At 38.9% G+C, this 10,843-nt stretch overlaps 2 protein-coding genes across 2 annotated transcripts; one reads left to right on the top strand and one right to left on the bottom strand.

The window, feature by feature from the left end:
• Window positions 1-557: 557 nt before the first annotated feature.
• mrpl20 (mitochondrial ribosomal protein L20) lies at window positions 558-4,085 on the bottom strand. Its single transcript, XM_080728956.1, has 4 exons — window positions 3,890-4,085; window positions 3,469-3,579; window positions 2,261-2,338; window positions 558-1,579 (listed from the first exon to the last, which is right to left on the bottom strand). The coding sequence occupies exons 1-4, from the start codon at window positions 3,974-3,976 to the stop codon at window positions 1,406-1,408; spliced, it is 450 nt and encodes a 149-aa protein (XP_080585082.1). The 5' UTR covers window positions 3,977-4,085; the 3' UTR covers window positions 558-1,405.
• A 546-nt stretch (window positions 4,086-4,631) lies between these two features.
• On the top strand, window positions 4,632-9,353 carry sdhb (succinate dehydrogenase complex, subunit B, iron sulfur (Ip)). The gene is made up of 8 exons (XM_080728946.1): window positions 4,632-4,710; window positions 6,164-6,297; window positions 6,919-7,004; window positions 7,566-7,702; window positions 7,833-7,949; window positions 8,058-8,159; window positions 8,419-8,541; window positions 8,755-9,353. Exons 1-8 carry the CDS (start codon window positions 4,639-4,641, stop codon window positions 8,830-8,832), a joined length of 849 nt encoding a protein of 282 aa, XP_080585072.1. The 5' UTR covers window positions 4,632-4,638; the 3' UTR covers window positions 8,833-9,353.
• Window positions 9,354-10,843: the final 1,490 nt, after the last annotated feature.

Below are 10,843 nucleotides of genomic sequence, written 5' to 3'. Positions count from 1 at the left end.
TGTCTACGCAAGCGCACGAGACTATGACGAAACACTGTGTTCTGAATAACGGCCCATATGATTGGCTAGCGACAAATACGACACTTTCTCATTGGCTATCTCCAGCGGAGGTTATTGTGTGACTCCGCCCATGCAAATCATACGGTGGCCGTGGAGGTAATTTTTCCAAGGTTTAATCATTCTTATTGGCAGTTGGCACCAATGCCATAAAAAATATAAATAATGCCACAATAATGAATATTTTGACACTTGCTTTGGCAATGTAAACAAACATGTTTTCTCGTGCAAATAAAGCTCCTTTGAATTTAATTGAATTCCACAACCAGCTAATTTCCTTCTCTCGGTAGCTTCACAGACTTTAATGAATAAATATTGACCTCTCAGTAGTCCGTAACTCCGGGAGCATACCAATATATAATATATAATATCTTCTTGAACTTTAAAGACTGCCTTATGTCCCACTAGGGACGAAGAGGATGACGTAAGAAACTAATGCACACCCTACTCACTAATCAAGTAAACATCATGACATTACATAAGAAATTAGGGCAATGGCCGTGAATAACAAAATCTTTAATCAACAATGACATTTTTACATACACGTTTACCAGAAGAATTGGTAAAATACACATAATGTACAGAGGCAAAGGGTTTTATGGTCAACATAATCTGGCTGCCTTACATCAGGGACATGTCATAGTTAAGTTGGTTTGTGACTGATTATCAAATGTATTTGGAAGAGATCATTAAGATCATCGCTATTCATAATCACATTCACAAATCAAAGGAGTTGTAGCAGTGGCTCTGCCGGAGGTAGAGTGGCTGCTTGGGGAAACCGGAGGTTCCCAGTAAGATCCATGGCTTCCCCTGGCCTGGGTCAGTGTCAAAGTGTCCTTAATAAGGAAGACACTGAACCCATAAGCTGTTCCCTATGGGCAGGCTGATGCCGTGCATGGCTTCCCCTGCTGTTTTAATGGCTGTGAAAATAAATTTGTGACATCTTGTTCACAAATATATTGGAAGGCCATTTGACGATGAGCCAGAATGTTAAATAAATACTGAATCTAGCCGCTGCTTTTAAAATCGACATAGGAAACAACTGTAGTAGATATGCAGTAGTAGGGCTGCACGATTATGGATAAAGTGATAATTGATATTATTTTGCATATTGCAATCACGATTATAGGTGAAAACAAACATTTGACCAAATACAGTGTTTGAATGAATTGCCAACTTTCACAATTACATAATTGTGAAACATACAATCACTAATTAATCATTAATTAAATAGTGCAGCCCTATTATGCAGTCTGCTTAACCATTGCATGTACATAATCCAGAACCCAGGAGCAGCACTCTCTACACAACATAGCAATAGGAGGTCCACACATCAAAGGCAGGCTTGTTACTGATGATGAACAACACGAGAGAAGACACCAGCAGGTTCTGAGCCATCGCCCAATGCCGCACGGAATCCCTCCTCTCGTCTTGCTTGTGCCAGCTTCGTCAGAGCGAGAAATGACCGAGGTTCGGTGACGGCAAGATCACTAAGAACACGCCGATTGAGTTGAACACCCGTCTGTATGGGAAAAACACAAAATTGCAGGCAGATGATCTCAAAAAGCACCAACTAAGAAAATTGAGCTACCACAAAACAGTATTGGCGATAATGATCAGTATTGTAAAGGGGAAAAGACACAGTGGATTGATCGATTGATTGATTACTTGTAGTAAAACGATTATTAACAGTACAGGTAGTACAGTCAAAGGTTATGCTGATAACACAAGAAGCAAGCCCCAGGGGATTGTTTCCATTGTGATCCATCATACTCAATTAATCAGTAATACATATAATACAAAACATATTGGAATAAAGCTCAGGGGTGGGGGCAGAGGATTCTACTATTAAGGTCAGAATCAGATTCAAACTTTATTGTCACATCACAAGTAATATGGGTGAAATTCTTAATTGTGCAGGCCCATCAATACAGTTTAAAAAGATAGATCAAGCGTTCAAGGAGTTAAACTATGTATTTTGAGGACAGGAATTATTTTGATTAGTTTGGACAGGGAGTTGAGAAGCTCTGTTTCTGTCTATGTCTTTTGCTAAGTCATTCCACATTTTGGTGACAGCATAGTAGAATTTTTACCCATATTTTTGAACAGAATTTTGGGGGGAACGAGCTGAGGTCAAATGATCTCCTTCTTGTGTTATGAATGAATGGTAGGATGAATAGTAGAGTCATGCAAGTCTACAAACCTTTATCATGTTGTGCATAAGGGCAGGGTACTTCATACCATGCTCTCGTGATGCTGCTGCGATGCGGGTAATCCACAGCTTAAAAAACACACCACAGAAAAAAAGGAACAAACAATGAAAACCATAGCATAGATCATTAGAAGCAACCGGCTACATTCACATCTATTGAGATTTAAAATGACATAATTAATAATTGGATTCTTATTCTCTATACTAAGAAAATGTAGTGGCACAACTTCACAACGTGTTGTTTGGACATTTTTGTTTAGTCATAGGAAATTCAGGAGCCTACTTAAGCAAATAATTGTCATATTTCTAAAGTTTTCAGAAAATTAGAAATTAAAAGTCACTACCTGCCAAGTCAGCTAGTCGACTGAGATTTTTTTTTTTGCTGATTCACCCTGCCTTATAGGATTACGAAGGCCATAAGGCACAATGAAGCAGCTGTGTTAGGAGAGTAGAATTAGGCAGACATGTCAATTTTGCTAACGGTAGGCTGTGGATCAGAGGAAAGGGCTGAGCTGAGCAGTGGAACATCTTTATTTTTTTTATTGAATAAAAAAAAAACAGGGGCACAGATTCATACAAAAGCATTCTAAAAGGATAACAAGAAAGCCTATGGCTTCGTTCCTGTGTATTCCTACTGAGATGTGCAGCATCCAATGATCTTGATTGTATTATTATAAAGCAACAATGAATCATCTTGACATAATGAAGTTAGCTTTAGTTTAGGTTCTCAATAATGCCCACTGGGACTGTGAGGGAGGTCCAGGGAGTCCTTAGATAAATTATTATGATAGTTATAGGGACCAAGTGGACCTTTACCGGTCAACTTTCCATTTGTACACTCTGAGATATAAATAAACTGTATCAAGTGGGGGCCTGCATAATCAAATTGGGGTCCTTTAAAAAGGCTAATAACTAAAGCCATCTGTGAGAGTTTGATTGATTGATTGATTACTTTATTAGCTGTTCACATAGGAAAAGCACACAGTATAGTACAGTTCAGATACAAGGTCTACTAATAGGATTTAAACTCAAGTAAGCACTATTTTGGGGTCCTTTTTTCACTCAATTCATGAAGAAAATAAGTGCGCCGACCGGGAATCGAACCCGGGTCGCAAGAATGGAAATCTTGCATGATACCACTACACCAGCGGCGCTACGTCTATACAAAACATGTTAAGTGATTTATAAGAGATACTCACCGATCGCATGTTACGTTTCTTCTGCTGCCTAGCTTTGGTGGCGTAGACAAAGGCCCTTCGTACGGCTTTCACAGCCAACCTGTAGCAGCGATTCTTTCTGCCCCTGAAATGCTGTTGATATAACCAAGAGAACAATGACTCACATTGTCATCATCACCATCATTTGATATTAGATTAGCTAAGACAGTGAGACATCCTTTTCACGTGGTCAAAGGGCATCTCCAAAGACAAAACAAAACACAATCTATTGCAATTTGCACTCATTTCAAAGACATCATCACAGATGTTTAGTAATGTGTTCAGGCTAAATTACAATTCATACCAGAACAAAAATTAAATGTACTCTTCTGTAACTGTAGAGTAGACAAGATGCAACAAAGATAAACCTGGCTGTCACAACTAGCTAACATTAGCCTCTTACCCGTGCATGCTTGAGAAGCTCTTGAACCTTCCAGTATCTGTCGGGTCCACGGCTTCGGATCCAGCATGATGATGTCAGAAACACCATTTTCTATTCGGCCAATGTTGTTTATACTTATAGACTACTTTAATTAACACTTAGCACATTAGGTGACCTTAAACTACAGCTCCATCTGCGTGGGGATGTCACTGGTGGTGGTGGGTGAGGACTGGGTGAGTTCAATGTATCAATGCACACACAGGTGCACTGAGTTTGTTGGATTTGCTTGTCCTAATGTCCTTGTATTTCAGTTTGTATTATAAGTAAACAATATTGACGATATAAAAAGCGTCAAATAAAAGAAGGGCGATTTAATCACTAGGTTTGGAATGAAATACAAACGGATCTTTTTTCTCTCGGGCGGTTTGTTATGGTGTAACCGGGACACGCCGCGATAATTAAACGTGCGTACCCTCCGACTGGTGGCGCAGTCGCAGTGCAGGTTGGGATCAGGTTGCACAATCGCGTCAAGATCCAATTTGCTTTTAACAGGCAGATCCGGTCTGGCTCTAGAGCGGATACGGAAACGATAACGTGCATGTGTGTGTGCGTAGAACCTACCGGATACCAGTAGGCGGGCTTTAGACCGGATCACACTGTTTGATTCAGAGTGGGAAAAACAGGAGGCTTCGTACCCAACCCTGGCGGTGACGTGAGCGGTGAGCTAAGCTTTAGCTGCTGCTGGAAACTCTGAGGTCAGACCTGCCAACATGTCGGCTACTGCTCTGTCGTCCTTGAGTCGCTGTGGTGTTTTGGCGTTTCGTTCCCCCGTCGCATTGGTGGTATGATGGCATTCACGTGCATAACACACATTGTAAAATCATCTGTCCATGTGATTGTGTGTTATAATTATAGTATATGGGTGTTATTATAACAAACATAGATGAGGAAGGGAGGGCTATGGCTAGTTACAGACGTCTAGAAACTGTAGTTGTAAAGTATAAACATATTAGGTGTTTACATTGACTTAATATGAAGTAATTTTTATGTTGTTACTAACATTACATAACATAATGCTAAGTTATGGTTCCAATTAACGTTATCTACCGTTGTATGGTTTTACACACCGTCACCTGGGTAGAGATAACGTTAATGCTACTACAGTCACAGACTCACAGCCAAGATATGTCCTCAGATGCACCCTTCATAGGCTACACTCTATCCAGGAAGTCTTGTATTTTGTTTTCCATGTGTCTCACGAGGGTGTTGGTCAGTGGTTTTCAACATTTTTCATATACCAAGGGTCATTATTTATTCGGCATTTTAGCTACGGACCACCATTGATGAGATTTAGACTCTCAGAGCAAGACTTGTTATCATTGGATAAGATTTTGAATTCCATGCTGTATTTTGTTCTGGTACCATAGGCGAGATGACAGGCAAACAAAATAACAATTCTACATTCTTGTAAATTAAGTAATGCAAATGTTTAACAACAATTTCACTCTTGAGAGTTTAAAATGAAACCTTACACTCTCAAGAGTTAAAGATCTAAAAGGGTACATTTGGTTACCAACTCTCCATCATTTCGCTGGGGACGACCTGGAACCCATAGGACCACAGGTGGTCCCCGAACCACTGGTGTAGGTAAAAAGCAAAGCCTAAAACAGTGCACTCCAAAGGGAGGATCGTGGCCATTAACTTAATACCTACCCGTAACATGAGTGTTTGTCAGGGTGTGAGTTTGAGTCACCCTAGAGAAACTGACTGACCCTAAACCTGACTAGAGCTCCGCTTGAAACAAACATGTAAATAATAGTCTTCAAGAGACAAGAATGTGGCCGCCACATGGCAGCCAAAGTACCAACGTTATATTTTTAGGACGCAGAAAAGTAAACAAAATTGAAACAAACGTACAGGCAGAGACAAGGCAACTTGGACTTGAATTCTATTTGCATACTGTATGTCACACTTAAGACTCAAGAGCACCTTGTTTTTTTCTCTTAAAATTCTCTGCTAGTTATTTAAAATTAAGGATGCAATCCATTCCTCCTTAAATATGCCTAGGATTCTTGTTTAGTGTTGAAACCCATAGTTTTCTCTCTATTTCTCATATTTTCAAAGCAAAAAACAAAAGTGGACTGCTCGTTGTAAATACATTGAAAAGTTAATACTTGTCCGTTATCTTACTCTTACTCAATACCTAATTAGAATGGCAGAATGAATTGTAGTGACCTGTATGAAAAACATAGACAGAAAATGATATTGTCTCGTCTTTTACTCCTCTGCCGTCAGGCGGTTAGGTATGCCCAAACAGCAGCAGCTCCAGCGCCAGAGCCCAGAGTAAAGAAATTCCAGGTGTACCGTTGGGATCCAGACACTCCAGGAGACAAGCCCCGTATGCAGACTTATGACATCGACCTCAATACGTACGTAAAGTTTCGGCGAAATGGAAGAAATTCGCAAAATGTGTTGGATTATCTTATATACAGTGTCAACAGCAGAACCTGGTCTTTGGTTATTCTGTTAATAGCAAAACGAGCATACCAAAACCAAAAAATAGTCCAGTGATTGTTCCAGAAATTTAACGATAACCATAGCTCATCATAGCACATGGAAAACTAATCTGAGAACAGCCTTCAGGTGGATTTAATGCTGAGGGCTCTGACTGATACCGTTGCACTTTCCAAGTGCTGTTCCTTAAGGCATTCCATGTACTCTGGCTCCAACTCATTGTTCACCGATGTTGTCTACATTATTAATATTCGTATAATCCTGTGATCTACAATTTTACAGTGAAGCGTTCCATCTTTTGTAGTGACAGTGATGACTTTTCCTGTCTAGCTTTATGATTTAATTATTTGTTATATAAAACAGAATTCATCTATGTGGCACCTGACCTTTTAAAATATAAATATTACAATAATATTGTATAATATTTACAGCTATACACCACAGCCAAAATAGTCTGAGAGATGCATGATGTAACTTTTACCTTTTCATGTTTTGACTATGGATTTACTGAGTAGCTGTGTTCTTCCCTCTAACAGTTGTGGCCCCATGATTCTTGATGCTCTTATCAAGATCAAGAATGAAATGGACGGTACTCTGACCTTCCGCCGCTCCTGTAGAGAAGGTGAGACTACCTTTTAGAGTTTCAACAACACATTGAGCTTTAGTACTAACAACTGTATCTTAGACTTAAAGGACATTATTTTTGCATGTTTTAGTCAATTGGCTTTACATTACTGGCAGCATCTGAAGCATACATACCTCAGTTTTTAAGATTTTGTAATATTCTTTTTAATCTCAGACATTTAGGTGATAAAATCACTTTAAACTGATCTGCTTCTAAAGCTAATATTGACATCATCATGTAGAAGTCATGGACTTTTGAATTTCATTCATCATTTCTCCAGAGGCTATTTTCAGTTAGACTTTTCAAACAAATCCTAATCCAGATGGTAAAATGTTGCACCAACTGTGTTAACAGTCAGCATTCCCATTAACCATTTCAGCATTGGCATACTGAAATGAATGATACCATTGTCTTCCTGGAAGGACATTTGAATAATTAAAATAATAGATAATAATAATAATAATAATAAATGTAGTAACCTAAAACACTTGTTTGTTCCTTGAGATGGTTCAGTCTCAGAAAAGTTAGTGTATGTGTTCTCTAATTCTTATATTGCAGGTATTTGTGGTTCTTGTGCAATGAATATCAATGGGGGCAATACGCTGGCCTGTCTCAACAAAATTGACACCAACATCAACAAGCCAACAAAGATATATCCCCTGCCACACATGTATGTGGTCAAGGATCTGGTTCCTGTGAGTACCATAACGCAGGATTTTTGTGTAATAGTAAATGCATGACATTCAAAATGTATGCAGAAACAACATTCTGGTGTAATTACACATTGTTTGCATATTAGATATATAAACAAACTTGTTTACACAGGACATGAGCAACTTCTATGCCCAGTACAAGTCCATCGAGCCGTATCTGAAGAAGAAAGACGAGACGAACGAAGGGAAGGAGCAGTACTTGCAGACTGTGGAAGACAGACAAAAACTGGTTTGTACTGCACATGTGGAGATTTTAAGTAAAACACAGACGAGCAATTTGTTTTCCAGCTCTGATGAGAACGATGTGAAATTAAACTGGATGTTGTTCTCTGTGCAGGACGGCCTATATGAATGTATTCTCTGCGCCTGCTGCAGCACAAGCTGCCCCAGCTACTGGTGGAATGGAGACAAGTACCTTGGACCGGCCGTTCTAATGCAGGTTTGTATTTTAATGAGTTTCCCCTGTGTGCATGTGCCAGATTGGACATACAGATGCAAATTGACAAATTGTCAATTCATAAATAAATATTATGCAATTATATGTAGCTAATGAATGGTTGGTTCACACTTGATTTGTACTTAGTTGCACTTGGGTCCAAATAAGTATACTAAGTCTACAAGCTATGAGCTTGTAGATCGTCTACGTCTATTTTCCAATAACTAAGTATAACTCAGACTACATCACCACTTTCTTTCAGGCCTACCGATGGATGATTGACTCACGAGATGAATACACAGAAGAGCGCTTGTCTAAGCTGCAGGATCCTTTCTCCCTCTACCGCTGTCACACTATTATGAACTGCACTAAGACCTGCCCGAAGGTACGGGACACGTATCCCATGTCACTTAAGACCTGTGCTGCATATTGTCATCACAAGCATCTTTTCCTATCTGACAACTCAGTTCTACTCCAACGGAGAGCACTTGAAGATTTTGTACACTAGCAACGTGGCATTCTGTGATTCATGGAGTGACTTTTCCAACATTGACCCATCAAATGCATCTCCTCATTCTCATACGTGTCTCTGTTTCAGGGTCTGAATCCAGGAAAGGCAATAGCTGAGATTAAGAAGATGATGGCCACTTATAAGGAGAAGAGGGCTCTTGCATAAAGAAGACATTCGTCCTTAAACCTTTCCCATTGTCTTCTAAAATTATATATTGGTTTAAATGCATACAGAGGTCTTCTGATGAACCTGTTCACCTTAACATCGTGGCACTCGGGCATGGAAGACAGTTAACTCTATCTGCATGGGTTTGAGGTCTTATTATTCTGCCAACGCACAAGTATGTGTATGTGTCCAAGAGAGAGAGAGAGAGGATGTGTTAGGGCCATAAGATTATAAAGCTTTGTAGATATTTATCAATGACCCTAGTGTTTGTACTGTACTGTATGTTTGTATATTTGAGCGACATTACTTTGCATAGGGCAAGAAACAATGCATTATCTGGTTCCGGCCCATTTTCAGCTTTGCTTGTAACTGCGTGGGACTGTGGGTGTGACTGTGTGTGTGAGAGAGAGAGAGAGAGAGAGAGAGAGGAAATTGTTGGTTCACAGACACAGTGAATATCATTCTCTAAATCTTCCACCACACCACCAGCAGTCTTGTTTTATTGTAAAATAAATCACTGTAATACATACCGTTATCATTACCATGTTTTTACTTTGTCTCCACTGGTGGTATATGGTATCATATCTCACGTATTAGTACAATAGAGATGCTGTTTTGTACTGTGGTTATCAAACCTTTTTTGGCTTCTATACCCCCTTTTCCTGATTTCTGGAAGTACCTCCTTTATCCAATTATGTTGCTTAGACTAGAAAACTATAACTATATTTCTTCTTTTTCTTTTTTAATGAATGCCCTCCTTTACCATAGTGGCATAAGTAGAAAAAAATAGATCTATTTTGCCAAACTTTCGTTTTGGGCATATGAGGTATCCACCCGATGCTGTGAATGAGCGATAATCCACCTTTTGAAGAATATAACATTACAAATAAGAAAATTAGTGAAAGAAATTATAGCATCCTGAGCACAATTCATTCTTCCATCGTTCACTTTTCCCACGTTCTCACTGTATTTATCTGCGTACCCCCAGGGGTACACGACATGTGCCCCAATTTGAGAACCACTAGTTTAGTACACTACAAATTAATACTGAGAGTAGGCCTATAGCATTCCATGTCCCTAGATGTCACCCTTGTGCAGTTTCCAAACTGAGGGGTTATAGGGGGAAAGTAGGGTTCTAAATTGGATGTTGAAAAAGTAAGTGCATTGCCTTGTGTCAAGTTGAATATCAATATAATATTTGCATCTAAAAGACAAAAGTAGACATTATTAGTATATACTTGACATTTCTAAACTGAAATTTGAAGATAGTCTATGAAAAGCTGATTATTAATTAATTAACTGAGAACAAATGTCAATAATATCAACAATCTGTCAATTGCATAGTAATCATGTATTCAAGCTATTAAAAATGGATAGAATCATGATTTATTTTTTAACATAAATGTGAAAAATGGAAAAAAAAAAAACATTTTTTGAAATCTTTTTTTTTTTAAGCAATAATTTAGCGGACCCCCTGCAGTACCTCCGCGGACCCCCTGTTGAAGACCCCTGTTATATAGTATCAAACTCTTACTGGTGCGAAGAACTCCATCAAACTATTGTATTTGGTTAAATTTAGATGTGAACAGTGAATGCAGTATTTATAATATAGGTCTAAATGTGCATCATTTTTGCCAGCTGGGTGGGGGTCTGTGCTGGGAACCCAGTGGAGGAAGAAGTAGGCTAATCAAATGTTTTACTAAAAGTATCAATACTAGGCCTACAATGCAGAAATACTCTTATAGTTAGGGCACGGTCACACCAAACCAAAGTTTGCTTGCCAGCTGATAAGCTAATTCAGCCAATGCATTTCAATGGAAAGTAGAGATTGTTTTGAGAAATTTTCAAATTTTAATACCAATACTGTTGTAGACTACTAGTAGGCTTACTGTTACTTTATGAATTCCGGACTTTTACTTAGCCTACAACAGAGTATTTCAACATTGCAATATTGATACTTTTACTTTAGTAAAACATTTGAGTAGTACTTTTTCCACCACTGTTGGAGACT

The sequence above is a fragment of the Nannobrachium achirus genome, assembly GCF_963921795.1.
Source record: "Nannobrachium achirus genome assembly, chromosome: 6".
Classification (NCBI taxonomy): domain Eukaryota; kingdom Metazoa; phylum Chordata; class Actinopteri; order Myctophiformes; family Myctophidae; genus Nannobrachium; species Nannobrachium achirus.
Note: the sequence above shows the minus strand (reverse complement) of the source record. Positions and strands in the feature narration are given on the sequence as shown.

Bases quoted from the DNA above. Each gene is read 5' to 3' on its own strand.
- mrpl20 (XM_080728956.1), bottom strand. From the start codon at position 3,976: ATGGTGTTTCTGACATCATCATGCTGGATCCGAAGCCGTGGACCCGAC. The intron at 3,580-3,889 runs GTAAGAGGCTAA...TTATATCAACAG, and splicing joins AGCTTCTCAAGCATGCACGG to CATTTCAGGGGCAGAAAGAA. The intron at 2,339-3,468 runs GTGAGTATCTCT...GTGTTTTTTAAG, and splicing joins AGAAACGTAACATGCGATCG to CTGTGGATTACCCGCATCGC.
- sdhb (XM_080728946.1), top strand. From the start codon at position 4,639: ATGTCGGCTACTGCTCTGTCGTCCTTGAGTCGCTGTGGTGTTTTGGCG. The intron at 4,711-6,163 runs GTATGATGGCAT...CTCTGCCGTCAG, and splicing joins GTTCCCCCGTCGCATTGGTG to GCGGTTAGGTATGCCCAAAC. The intron at 8,542-8,754 runs GTACGGGACACG...TCTCTGTTTCAG, and splicing joins GCACTAAGACCTGCCCGAAG to GGTCTGAATCCAGGAAAGGC.